Below are 14082 nucleotides of genomic sequence, written 5' to 3'. Positions count from 1 at the left end.
AGACATTTTGGTGCTACTATGTAACTGATAAAAGAATTAGGAAAGAGTCTGCAAAAGGTCAAGATGAATGTGATAATGGAGGAAAAAGAACACTACTGGGGTAGTGGGCTAGAAACACAAGTTTCAGATCCAGTTCTATCACTGATTCTTCCTGTGATCTTAAACAAGTTATTTACTTTCTCTATTCCATGAGTTCCTCCTCTATGACAGAGGAATAAGAAATGCCCTGTCCGTCTCACAGAGCTGTTGCAAGGTTAAGCCGAGAAAATGGGTAGAGAAATGTTTCACTGTTTTCACTCGAGCGTGGATTCCTTTTGCTGTTCATTACTTCATTAGCCTCAAAATGTGTTTCCTTTCCCCTAAGCTTAATGTTACTGTTGTTTGCTTGTTTTTCAGTGATTTCTGATTCCTCGTGACCCCATTTGGGGGTTTTTTTTGACAAAGACACTGGAGAGGTTTATAATTTTCTTCTCTAGCTCATTTTACAGATGAGGAAACTAAGGCAAACAGGGCTAAGTGACTTGCCCAGGGTCACAGAGCCAGTAAGTGTCTGAGGCTGATCTGAACTTAAGTCTTCCTGATTCCATGCACAGCACTCTATCCACATTACCACCTAGCTGCCCAAGATTTCTAAGTTGTGGAAGCAGGGAAAGTTCTATAAAAAGAGCAGCTTGGTGTGGTATGGGATCATTTTGTTGTTCAGTCATTCAATCGCATCCAACCCCTCATGACCCCGTGACCAGACTGGAGTGATTTGTCATTTCCTTCTCCAATGGATTAAGGCAAACCGAGGTTAAGTGACTTGCCCAAGATCATGCAGCTAATGTCTCTGGACATATTTAAACTCAGGTCTACCTGACTCCAGGTCTAGCACTCTATCCGCTAAGCCATTTAACATAGTTAGGAAGTATCTGAGACCATATTTGAACTCAGGAAGATGAGTCTTTCTAACTTCAGAGCTGGCACGCCATCCACTGGACCACCAAGCTGCCCCCAAGATAGAATCTGTCTTAATCTCTGTACTTCTTCCTTTGGGCTAACACAATGATCTGTTCATGGCAGGCATTTAATAAATAGTAGTCAAACTGAAAGGACTTTGAACAAAGTTATAAAAGTACTATACATCAAGCAAAATAATGTATTTCAAGTTTTCAATACAACATGAGGCAAAATTCACATTTTTAAATCATACCATAGTCTTTGTAAGGAAATAGCTATCTATTTCTAAGCTTATCAAATATCAAAATCTTCTGAACAACTAATTTTAAAATGCCTTTTCCAGATCCCTGGATGACTCACACACAGTTAAATGGATTTTCTTCAGATTAAGGCAGGGAAAACTCTAGAGGGTAAAACTAAGCATGAAAATATTCAGTTAAAGTATAATTTTAGAAATTTTGAAATGACTGAAAACAAGGACCTAAGAAGAAAATTGATAGGATGTCACATCTAGAAAGTGAAAATATAATTCTTAACACTTATATTTCAGTGACCCCCTTCCACATTCCCAATTAATGTACTTGACAATTGTAAAGTCCAAGACAAAATCATCAATAGTTTTATAGCTCAAGGTAAACAGCAGTGCTAGCCATCATTTGTTTTTGACCTGAAACAAGGACCTTTAAGGAAAAGATCAAAATAAATAAAAATATGCATGGCTCTGAATTTTTAAATAATAATATGTATAACTCCAAATTTATCCCTGTCTAGCCACATGCAACATTTTACAAGGTCCTTTACCCCACCTTTATATTAGAGCTTCTTACAACACATCAGAGGAAACTGAGATTATTAAATTGCAGCACAGTGAGAAAGAGGCCTGAACTTTAAGTGTCCCATTAAAACAGCATCTGTTTCTTCCTTCTCATTTAAGTAGATCGGTCATTACAACTCCATTGGCTCACAACAATTCTGTGCCCTAATGAGTCAATGAATTTGGCAAAGCAACTGGAAGCTGTGCTATGATACACCCGAAAGGGGGACTTCCTTGGGTGTATATCCTGCTTCTGCTTATAAATAGTTTTACACATTTAGTTGTCTCAGAAAACCATGACATGAAGCAAGCTAAGTTATGATGGAGCCTGATCTTAATTCAGACAGTATATTAGACATAATTTTATAAAATCTCCCTCTCTGGACTTCAATTTCTCGCCAATAAAATTGCAAGATAAATGCTATACAAAGGAGAGTCATTATATCTTTCACATATGAAAATGATATCATTAAACCACTAATGGGGCATGGAGGTGGGAGGGAAGAACAGGGAGTGTTAGACTTGCATGATTCCATCCCAACACTTTTCAACATCATATAATTGTTGAGACAGTTAAGACTTTATTAAATTTGTTCCCCATTTTTAGGGGGACAGGCTTAATAAACATTCTACTCTAACCAAATAAATAAGTCCACAGATAAGATGATAACAAAAGTCATCAAATAATGATCATAAAAGCAAAAAATATATAATAATCTAAACCATAATTAAAATAACTACGATTCTAGCTCTAATATCGAAAGTGTCATCCATGGCCATCAATTGAGGAGTGGGTGCACAAATTGTGACATATAAATCAGTGGAATATTATTATGCTACAAGAAATAACGGACATGAAGAATTTATAGCTACTTCAGAAGACTTGTTTGAACTGATGAATAGTGAAGTGAGAAGAACCAGGAAAACAATTTATATAACAATCACAATAACAAAAAGAAAAAACAACGCTAAACAATACAATTCTGATCAAAGCAGAGACTAATCGTGACATCAGTAAAATGATGAAGAAGCATTTCTTCCTTCCATTAACAGTGATGTAGTGAGCTACACGTACCAAATGAGTCATGCTGTTATGAGACATGGCCAATATATTTACTTGTTTTGTTCAGCTACACTTTGTTGTGAGAGGCAAAGAATAAAGAGGAATTGTAAAATGCCAAGGATGTTAAGAAGAAACAAAGTCAATAAAATATTTTTAGGTGTCATTTGTGCCTCATAGATTATGATGCAAAATTATTAACTCTAGTTATAGCCTGATCAGTCTTCATTGATGATGTAAGCCATGAACCCACACTGCAGTCACATTAAAGTCCAGAAAGATTCCCCATCTCCTACTCCCTACTTCCATCCCCACAAATATATTCTCCCTCCCTCACTTTGTGACATTATTTTGTACTATATGACAAATGCATATTTTTGCTGCAAAATTTCAAATAGTAACTATCAAATATTTAGTAGAAAGTTGATAGTTCTATTTAGAGAAGGAGAATTCTTTGCCAAGAGTCACTGGAAATCAAAGTGAGACTTGTAATCATGTGTGGTAAACAGCAGACTGCTATACTGCTTGAGGGTGAAGACCGAGTAATAACCAGTCTAAGAGAAACTTGGTCTTTCTCAAATAATACCAACAAGCTAAGGCTATGTTACATAAAAACTTAAAAATAAAATGAAGATATATTCTAGTCCTACTCGATAAAGGCAGGAATTTTCTTCCATTTTCCTGCAGTATCACAGACTATGCTAATGATAAATTATGCATAGAGTGTAATGGTACTTGGGTGAGAACACAGTTTTACAGAAACAGTTTTTTTTTTCCAAAACTCTCTCACCATTTTACCAGGGTTTTAATCAGACTGCACAGTTCACAGTGACACTGTAACGATTATAATAGTTTTGTACATATATATATATATATGTACATATATATACATGTATGTATATATATATACACACATATAATGATTTGCAGTTTACAAAGTGCTTTCACATATATTATCTCATTTGACCCTCCTTGACAGCCTTGTGAAAGAACCAAGCCAGGTGCCATTATCCCCTTTTTACTGAAGAAGAAACAGCCTTAGAAAGGTTAAGAGGCTTGTCCAAGGTCACATAATCAGTAGATGGAGGTACAAGGACTAAAAGTCATGTCTTCTAACGTCTAGACCAATGATCTTTCCACTACATCCATTGCGATTGCTTCAAAAGTGTGAAGGAATGTAAACTGCCAGGGCTGCTCTAATTGTTTTCAATTTCCTGTTAACATCGCTGTCTTCCCTTCTTCTGTGTTTATTTTTCAGTTTGGGGGTTATTTTTAGACCAGCTTAATTTCTTCTACGCATTTGGTCTATGTAAATTTTTAAGTTTGGCTTACATAAATTTACACAGAATCTCGGCTTCAAAGAGACTTCAAAGATCATGTAGTCCAGTCTATACCAGCTTAGGAATGGACCCTGTAACAAACTCAACAGCTAGTCATCCAGCCTCATCCTCAAGACTTCCAGTGATAAAGGAACTTGTTACATCTTGAGGCCCATTCCATCTTCACATAACTGTTAGGAATGTTTTCCTTACATTGAGCCTAAAGCTTCCCCTCTAGAGTCAAGAAGAATGAGTCTGATCTCTTTTCTGTAAGAGACTTTCGATTATTCTACTAACTAATCCACAAATGGCCTTATTTCTAGGCTACTCTTCATTCTGGTTAACTTCCTGTGGAATGTTCCAATTTGTGAAGGTCCCTCCTAAAATATGGTGTCAAGAACTCAACCTATTCTCCAGAGATGCTCTAGTCAGGACAAGGACACCAAGACTTCACTTCTTTATCCAGACCTCTATTACTATGGATTCATAATAGCTCTTTTGGCTGTTGGTTCAAATTGAATAGGTAATTAATCTTCTATTCTTTCATCTCTCCCTATACCTCAACTCTTCTCAAAACTACTCTACATTTTCACTGAAACTCCACTCCTTTTTACTTTCCCACTGTCACATCTACTCTAACCTCATTTTCCTTTCTGCCCAATCTTGATCCTCTGTTGAACAATATATGCTGTCCTTAACCTTTGTCCTTTTGTTCTTGCTGCAATTTATTTCCTTGCCAAATCTCAGTCCAAGATTACCCCTACTGTTTGCCTTCTTCTCTCTATCTACTCACTTTGCTGCTGGAATAGTTCTGAACTGAGTCACACAATCATGCTGAGTCCAAGAGAAATTTATATTATATACTTATATTATAACATATATCATATTATATATTTATATTATATAACTTCATAAATTCATATTATATAACTTCATATGAGGTCCTAACTGCTGCAAAGAAACCTCTTTTCTCTTCCATGATTGACTAGCACAGTTATCACAGTGGTTGTTGCTACCCTTTTCTCTAATCCTCAAAGTCCTGCCTCTTTCTTTTTCTCCCCTCATTTTCTCCTCCTTTGTTCCAGTCTCCGATGAAGAAGTGGCCTTGGCCTGCAACAAAGTCAATTCTTTCACTTGTAGCTTTGCTCCAATACCTTCCCATTTCCTCTTCTGCCCTATATAAAACTCCTAGAAAAGATTATCTTCACTTAATGCTTCAATTTCTCTCTGCATACTCACTGCCCACTCCCTTGCAGCTTCTATCATGCTCCAAGGTTATCAACGATCTCTCAGTTGCTAAATCTGATGGCCTTCTCTTAGTCTTCATCCATCTTGGCCTCTTTGCAACTTGTAACTACTGACTTCTCTCTCTTCCTGGATATCTTCACCACCCTCTCTGGATTTTTATGATTCTCCTGGTTATCCTAATTGTAAATATTCCTGTTTGGTGGCTTCTTTTCAGTCTGTTTTGTAGGATCATAAGCCTGCACTGGCCCATCTACGGACAGTCCCATAGGCTCTGCCCCGCACCCTCTCCTTTTCTTTCTCTGTCCCCTGTCTATTGACTGTTGACTCTGTCTCATCAGTTCCCATGGTTTCAATTAATATCTCTAACCTAGATATGTATGTGTGTGTGTGTGTGTGCGTGTGTGTGTGTATGTGTGCGTGTGCGTGTGCGTGTGCGTGTGTGTGTAGTCCTAGTCTCTCTCCTAACCTCTAGGCTCATATCATCTGTTGGCTTTTGGATATTTCTACCTATCTGAATCTCCTACAATCACAAAATACATATATCAAAAACAGAACTCATTATCTTTCCCACTAAGCCTATCCCTCAAGCAAACCTTAATTATTCCTCCTAAGGGCATCACCATCCATCCAGGCATCTAGGTTCACTATGTGGAGAGTTAAACCCTTCCCTACCATAACATCTCTCACATCTCTCCTTCTTTTTCATTTACACAGCCACCAACCTAGACTCTCATGGCCTTTCATAATATCCTCCTAATTTGACTTCCAATCTCTAGTCTATATTCTCTCCAATTCATCCTCCACAGGGTTGCTAAAATAATTTTCCCATAACGCACAAATCCAACCATGTCATACTCCTTCTTAAGAAAATTTAATGGTTCCCTACTGCCCCTAAGACAAAATGTAAATTCCCTTTAAAATCATGTTCTTCATGTATTTCCTAATGATGCCATCTCTACCTTCACCCAAAGCACTGAATAATGCTTTTTCATCATCTCCTCACTGGTGTGGGGTTTTGATTACCTTCTAACCATTTTTATTCTATTGTTACCTGTCCAAAATACTTGTTTTAAGCTTTATCATTCCTTAAGTTTTCTTGTAATACTGCATCGCGGTTTTGTGTTCCTTGCATATTTTCTTCTATGTCTTCTAAAAAAATGTCTATTGCTATCCCTTGATTTACATCACCTAGATTTCCCAATTTCCCATCTCCATTACTCTTCCAAAGAGCCATACTTTATTTTTTTTTAAGGGAAAGAGGAGACAATTCAATAAAAAGAGCCAACACATTAATGAATTCCGATATTATATTTAGTGTTTCATAGGTAGAGATTTCCTGTCTCCACAAAGAAGGACTATCCTTATATATCTCCTTTGAAGCTAAGCTTGGGGCAGTAAGTAGGGTTGGGGAATTCATGTGGAGGTCAGAGTTGTGTCTGATCTGAAAGGGTAGAAGACCAAGACCATCTGAAGGAGACATGGCTGCTAAACTGTTTGAAGCTGTTGGCAAGTTTGGCCTGGGCTTAGCTGTTGTAGGAGGAGTTGTCAACTCTGCCTTATATAATGTGGATGCTGGCCATAGAGCTGTCATCTTTGATAGGTTCCATGGAGTCCAAGACATTGTTGTAGGAGAAGGGACTCATTTTCTCATCCCATGGGTACAGAAACCAATTATTTTCGACTGCCGTTCCCGGCCACGGAATGTCCCAGTAATCACTGGTAGCAAGGATTTACAGAATGTCAATATCACTCTTCGTATTCTCTTCCGACCTGTCGCCAATCAGCTGCCCCGAATCTTCACCAGCACTGGTGAGGACTATGATGAGCGGGTATTGCCCTCCATAACCACCGAGATCCTCAAGTCAGTGGTAGCTCGATTTGATGCTGGAGAATTGATCACCCAGAGAGAACTAGTCTCCAGGCAAGTGAGTGATGACCTCACAGAGAGAGCGGCAACCTTTGGGCTCATCCTAGATGATGTCTCTTTGACGCATCTGACCTTTGGGAAGGAGTTCACGGAGGCAGTAGAAGCCAAACAGGTGGCTCAGCAGGAAGCAGAGAGGGCCAGATTTGTAGTGGAAAAGGCTGAGCAACAGAAGAAAGCAGCCATCATCTCAGCAGAGGGTGACTCCAAAGCAGCCGAGCTGATTGCCAATTCGCTGGCCACTGCAGGAGACGGCCTAATAGAGCTTCGTAAGCTGGAAGCTGCAGAGGACATTGCATACCAGCTTTCCCGATCTCGGAACATCACCTACCTGCCCGCTGGACAGTCAGTGCTCCTCCAGCTTCCCCAGTGAGGCCTGTGGCCCCACTGATCCTACCCCACTCAGCCATGATCTAATCCATAACCTTTTCCCTGTCACCCCACCCAAAATCACTGTGAGATTTAATGATTTGGCTTAAGCAAAGGAAATAAAATTAAAGTCATTTTGGGATCTTGAAAAAAAAAAAAAAAGAAGCTAAGCTTGGTCGTTATAACTTCACAGCATTCAGTTTCAATTTCTTTTGTTTTTGTTTCTACCAGCACTGTTGTATTCATTGTGCATATTGTTCTCCTAGTTCTATTTACTTCACTTTGCTTCAGTTCATATAAGTCTTTCCATAGTTCTCTGAATTCATCATATGTTCTAAGAAGATAGTAATGTTCTATTATAGTCATGTACCATAACTTATTTCATTATTCCTTAACTGACAGACATTTATTTTGTCTAGGGAAATGTGAGTGAACTGATGCAAAGTTAAGCAAGATCCAATTTTACTATAATAGCAAAACTGCGAGAGAGAACAAAAAACTTTAAAAGACTTAAGAGCTCTTATCAAAGCAATAACCAAACACAATTCTAGAAGATGAATAATAAAAAATGTTACCCATCTTATAACAGAGAAGTGGCTAAAAATGCAGAATGAAACACTTTTTTTTGATAGAGCCAATGTAGGAATTTATTTTTTCTTATCTAATTATATTGTTTCAAGGGTTTTCATTTTCTTTTTCATTGGAAGGGGGTGTGAGTGGGAGAGAAAAGAAAAGAAATAATTGTTCATTGAAAAATTATTTTTAAAAAACTATGAAAGACTTACTTAAGCCTGATCAACATAATGACCAGGCATGATTTCAAAGGACTGATGATGAAGAATGCTACCCATCACTTAATGGAGATGTAATGAATTCAAGATGCCAAGAAAGACACAATTGTTTTGGATATGGCCACTGTGGGAATTTGTTTTGCTTGACTATGCCTATTTGTTATAAAGGTTATGTTTTTTTTTTATTTTTTTTTCCTCAATGGTAGGGGAAGGAGTGAGAGAGAAAATAAATACCTGTTAGTTGAAAAAAATTAATTAAAAAAAAAAGTTCATTGCTGAGAAGGAAAGTCATCCCATTCCCTCAGTGAATTTTTAAGAAAACTGAATAAAATCAGATACGATTCAGAGATGAGAAACTAAAGAAGAAACAAGTTGAGCTTATAATAAAATAGCCAATATGATGATGATATAGATACACAGATACAGACATAGCTATAGATAATCCTATACCAAATCCAAATATCTGACCATGCCATCACTAACACAAAGCAAATTCCACCTCCCTCTCACTGTGGAAGCTATTTGCTAAGGTGCAGGCATAAGGTATAAGCAGCTGGGTGGTGCAGCAGATAGAGCGCCAAGCCCAGAATCATAAAGACTTACCTTCCCCAGTTCAAATCTGACCTCAGACACTTGTTAGCTGTACGACCTTGGGCAAGTCACTTAAACCTATTTGCCTCAGTTTCCTCATCTGTAAAATGAGTTGGGGAAGGAAATTACAAACCTCTCCAGTATCTCTGCCAAGAAAACCCAACAACAAATGAGGTCATGAAGAGTTGGTCATGACTAAAAAATAACTGAACAACATACATAAAAAGATTTGTTAAAAGTTTTCTTTAAAATAGATATAGCAACAATCTGCTAGTAGCTACGGTAGGGTAAGACCCACCAACAACCAGCACACAGAAAGCTGCCAACACAGGCTTTTTGATCTGCTTTACTAAGGAAAGTAACTTTAAGGGGTTAAAAATCTCAGTTTAATCAAACATACAAATATCATTCACAGTTCGGGGGGAAAAGATCAGCCCCCTGAACTTCAAGGCAATTACAACCAGAAATTATAAACATCAACGGACAGACCTTGTCTGATTCAAAACACAATTCATAGTTACCAGAGAAACACCAATATCTGGGTTGCGAAGCTGGGGGGCAGTTTGCAGCTCGCCCAGAGTCTCAACACTCCTTCCATGAGTGTGCCCCCAAAGTCAAAGGCCAAGCTCCCCTCAATTATATCCTGTTCAGAGTCCTGAGGGCTCTGACCTCACCTAGGCTGGATGTGTGAAAGTTCCCCATCCTTAGTACCACATCATATACAATTCAATGACTCTCTGATTGTCTTAATGCTGGGAAACACCCTTAGGCAAAATCCCACTTTATCAGCCCCATTCAAACAAAGGCCAGAATCCTTAAAGGCACTTAAGAGAAGAAGAGCAAAAAAGTCCCACCTTAATTACTATTACAATAGATCCTGCTATTTTGTGTTCCTGTACTGCATTATGTTCCATAACTAATGTGTGAATTTTTTTTTTTTGGTAAAAAGTCACTTAAGACTCTCTATACCTCTATTTCCTTACCTATAAAATAAAAGCACTAGACTAATCTTCTGAAATTCCTTCCAGCTCTATAATCTATGATTTCCTCCTTCGGGGAAGGTGAACTACAGTATATTTCTACCATAATTTCACCTCTTTTTCTCTCCACAGAGTCTCATTCAGCCGATCATCTAGCTGATCCCCCATCTTGCTGTGGTATAGAAGAAGTATTCTCATTTGAGTTAGCAGACGTTTCAGTAACTGTCTGGGCTCTCTCTTGTAATAACCTGTCCCTGCTTTCATATATAATATGATAGGCTGTGAGGATATTCCAGCCTCGTCTAAAGATGTCTGTTGGCATTTCCCTTCCTGGCTCAAAAGTAACTTCTCTCAGACCTTGTTCCAAATTCCTGGGTCCTCCCCTCTGTAGCTTCTGTTTCCAGTCCACACACAAATCAGTGCCTTAGACCATTCTCTTGCTAGGGAAGAATAAGTTACATCATCCCATGCTGGGACAACCATTTCTTCCTCTAAAGCCCTTCTACCTCTGACTGTGATGGCCAATGTAACAGTAAGGCAACAGTAACAATGTAGATGGTAATTGTCAAAATGCCTATGCGGTTCTATATGGCAAAGGAGACTCTCCACACAGAACGTAGAAAGAAGTAAACCATTTATTCAGACACCAGAGAGACATATCCCACAAGCCATCTCCCCAAATCCATCACAGCAGCGATACATAATAGCACAACATGGAGACTCGCCATCCCAAAACCTCTCAGACCCCCTGCTGGGGTCTTCCCAAAAACAAACTCACAGAATAGCTTTCACAGTCTGTTCAGCTATCAGAGGTCGACTTGCTTTACCTCAACTTTAACAGTCACAATGGTCATTAACAGCCATGACTGCTCACTCGCTCTCTCTCTCTCTCTCCCTCTCTCTCAGCATTTCCTATGACATAACTTCCTTTTCCTGTCAGGAAGCTCCTCCCACTACACATGACTTAGGCTTCCTGTGATGTAAGAAGGTCACATGACATATTAATGAGTGGAAAGATCTTCAAATCTAAATTGCTATTACAGTCCTCCATTACGCTATCCCTTAATCCTTATGTATATCTTGACCCTATTATTCAATCTCAACTAGTGTGGCTTATGGGGAGGGTCATTTTGTAACTCCACATTGAGTCCACAGATTTTCTCACATGAGTGTATGTTTTTGATATGTAATGATTAACACTTTTATCTAAAACCATAGATCATAAATTTAGAACTAGAAGTTACCTTAAAGATTATCTGATATAACCCCTTCATTTTAGAGATAAGGAAATCGATCAAGAGAGGTTAAGTGACTTGCCCAAGATTATGTAGATATCATGGCATATTGAGTAGTTACCTGACTACAAGACCAATATTCTTTTCCATTGCACAATACAATAGAAATATAAATACCAAAATGATATTTACATGACATTTGCAGACTCTATGATTATATTCCAAGAGCATCCATATTGGAATTTGAGCTAGATTAGTTTAACCTACACATATAATTTATTCATGCAATTATAAAAAGAGATATTTATATGCAATGTCTATTCACTGTCCAATCAATGCTTACCAAATCTTCTAGGTTATAGTTGTTGATTCCAATCAGGTCTTAGAAGTCTATTTATATAGAAATATAACTTGCATGTAAGAAAACAAGAGCCAATTGATGATACGATGTGGCCCTGCGGCACATGTAAAGAGGAATGGGTTTGAAGTCAGAAGAATTTGAATCCCAGCTCCTTATGTCTTTTAGACTCCCTGGAACTTAGTTTCCTGATCTGTAAAAGGAGTGAGCTAGATGAGATAAGCCCTCCAAAGCCCCTCCCAGCTCTAAATCTATAATGTATTAGAAGTAAATAATGAATCTGGAGTTACAAAATGACCCTCCCCATCAACCACGCTAATTGAGATTGAATAATAGGGTCAAGATATACATAAGGATTAAGGGAAAGGTTTGGGAAAGGGGGCATTAGGCATTGGTTTGGAAAGGGTCTCAAGAGACAGTGAGTTTTGAGCAGTGTTTGTGGAGAAGGAAAAGGTCACTAAGTATAACAGCTTGGTAGCTGTCAATAGATTTGTATGCATTACAATGTTCAAAATGTTTTTGCTATGTAGCAAATACTGCTGTAAAACATTTCAAATTGTGGGAATGTAACTGTACTTGGTTAAGTACCACATCCGTTTTATTAAAAAAAGCTTTTACTTGACATTTATTGTTAAAGCAATGTAATTAAGTGCTGTGTGTTTCCTTGTTTTCCTATATTCAGAATCATCATGAATGTTTATATGTAAATCAGTACTATCAAACATCATTCTTACGTGACAAACTATATTCCAAATATCAGCTATTCAAAATGCACATTCTGAATAAGTCTTCCAAGCAGGTTGTTTATAATACACAATATGTGCAAATCCCATAGATACTTTGCTTTTAAACATGATCTGGAATATGTAAGAGAACATTATATGTAAGCATGCCCATAATATATAGCCTGAGCGCCTCATATTCAGTCTCAACTTGCTTTTCCATCCACCTCCTCCCACACAGAGGCTGTGAAAGGGAATGAGAAAAGATGAGACATTCTGTTTGCTCTAGGCTAAGCCTCTTCATCCCCCAATGTTTAATTCACCTAATCCTGATTCCCAGCCCTCTAGAAGTTAATAATTTACAACTGCAAGAACCTTCCTTTATCAATATCCTGAAATCTCATTTCTTTCTTGAAGGGTCTTTTAAACTTCAGTTCTTTAAATCTAGACTATGGAGTAGGAATCTAGAGAGGGGGCTGGAGGAGAGGAAGAACAAGGGAAGCATGGTGTAAAGTTCGAAATGACACAGTAAAATCAGAATACCTGGGTCTCATTCCTAACTCTATTCTCATCTTGTGTTAGTCACTTATTACCCTCACTAAGCCATGTAGTCTCATTTTCAAAACAGAGATAACATCATGCACTACTGTAAATTAATGAAATGACTTTCGGATACTGGTCACACTGAACCAGCACAAAACAATCTCCTCCAGGGTCTGATAAGCACTAGATGAAGAGTCCAATAAAGTCTAGACCTCAAGAGCTCAAAGCAGATTGGGAAACCATGGTGACATTTCTAAAGGGTAGCAGCCAGTGACTAAGCAACGTGCTGGTATTGTTATAAACTTGGTATGAATTCTTTTAGATGAGAGGAGGAGAGTCACAGACTGGGATGAGAGTTTGAAGAACTATTACCAAAAAAGAAAAAAGCAGACCAGATATTCATATCATCTGGTCAACATATGAAATGAGGTACTTGAAAAATTCAGTGGATAAAGAATATAGAATCAGATTCATAGAACCATACACAATAGGATCATAGACTTGGAGCTGAAAGGGTCCACCTACCACCATCCTATTTACAGACAACTGAGGCTCCTGAAGGTTAAAGGACTTACCCAAGGGCACACAGGTAAGATGACAAAGACAGGATTCAAACCCAAGTGAACCCAGCTCTCTTCTACTATACCAAAGGACTGATGATCTTATTTTCATCACCCTAACATAATGAGTTGAGATTCTCTCATAGGTGTAAGGAATCAAACAATAAGATACTGTATGGTAATTTTGGCTCTGCTACTAACCAGCTATGTCCCTCCCTCTGTCAAGGCATCTGGCATTTCAATACCCTGTTTCTTTATCTATTAAAAGTAGGGTTTGACCTCTAAAGTTCAATGATTCTAAAATGTCAGTCAACTGAGCCTCTACAGCAGTCAGAGAAGCCTCTGATGCACTACTCATCTTTCCCTAAACCACTGATATTCTGTTTGCCCGTAACTTTATAACATACTCTCATAACTGCTTAAAAATGCCAATGATTTTACATCGATTATGTTTTAGACTTTTATTGACATTTTTTGGGGTTTTTTTAATCACCTTCAGTTCAAAACAGAACTCTCCCCAGAAAACTACCCCTTGTAACAAAGAATCTAAAAGAGGAGAAAAACAAAATTAGAGCAGTCGAGCTAATCAAAGCATCAGCTGAGGTGGCAGTACAAGTGGCGCTTAGGCC

The 14082-nt window shown here is 38.2% G+C and overlaps 2 protein-coding genes across 2 annotated transcripts in view; one reads left to right on the top strand and one right to left on the bottom strand.

Moving 5' to 3' along the window:
- The window catches only part of NUBPL (nucleotide binding protein like), a 333097-nt gene that overhangs the window by 118992 nt on the left and 200023 nt on the right, over window positions 1–14082 (bottom strand). The gene's annotated exons all lie outside the window — the stretch shown is intronic.
- On the top strand, window positions 6839–7717 carry LOC118829301 (prohibitin-like). The gene has a single exon (XM_036736309.1). The coding sequence runs from the start codon at window positions 6859–6861 to the stop codon at window positions 7675–7677; it is 819 nt and encodes a 272-aa protein (XP_036592204.1). The 5' UTR covers window positions 6839–6858; the 3' UTR covers window positions 7678–7717.

This window comes from Trichosurus vulpecula, chromosome 8 (genome assembly GCF_011100635.1).
Source record: "Trichosurus vulpecula isolate mTriVul1 chromosome 8, mTriVul1.pri, whole genome shotgun sequence".
In the NCBI taxonomy this organism is placed as follows: Eukaryota; Metazoa; Chordata; class Mammalia; order Diprotodontia; family Phalangeridae; genus Trichosurus; species Trichosurus vulpecula.
The sequence above is the reverse complement of the archived record's forward strand: the minus strand, read 5'-3'. Positions and strand labels throughout refer to the sequence as shown.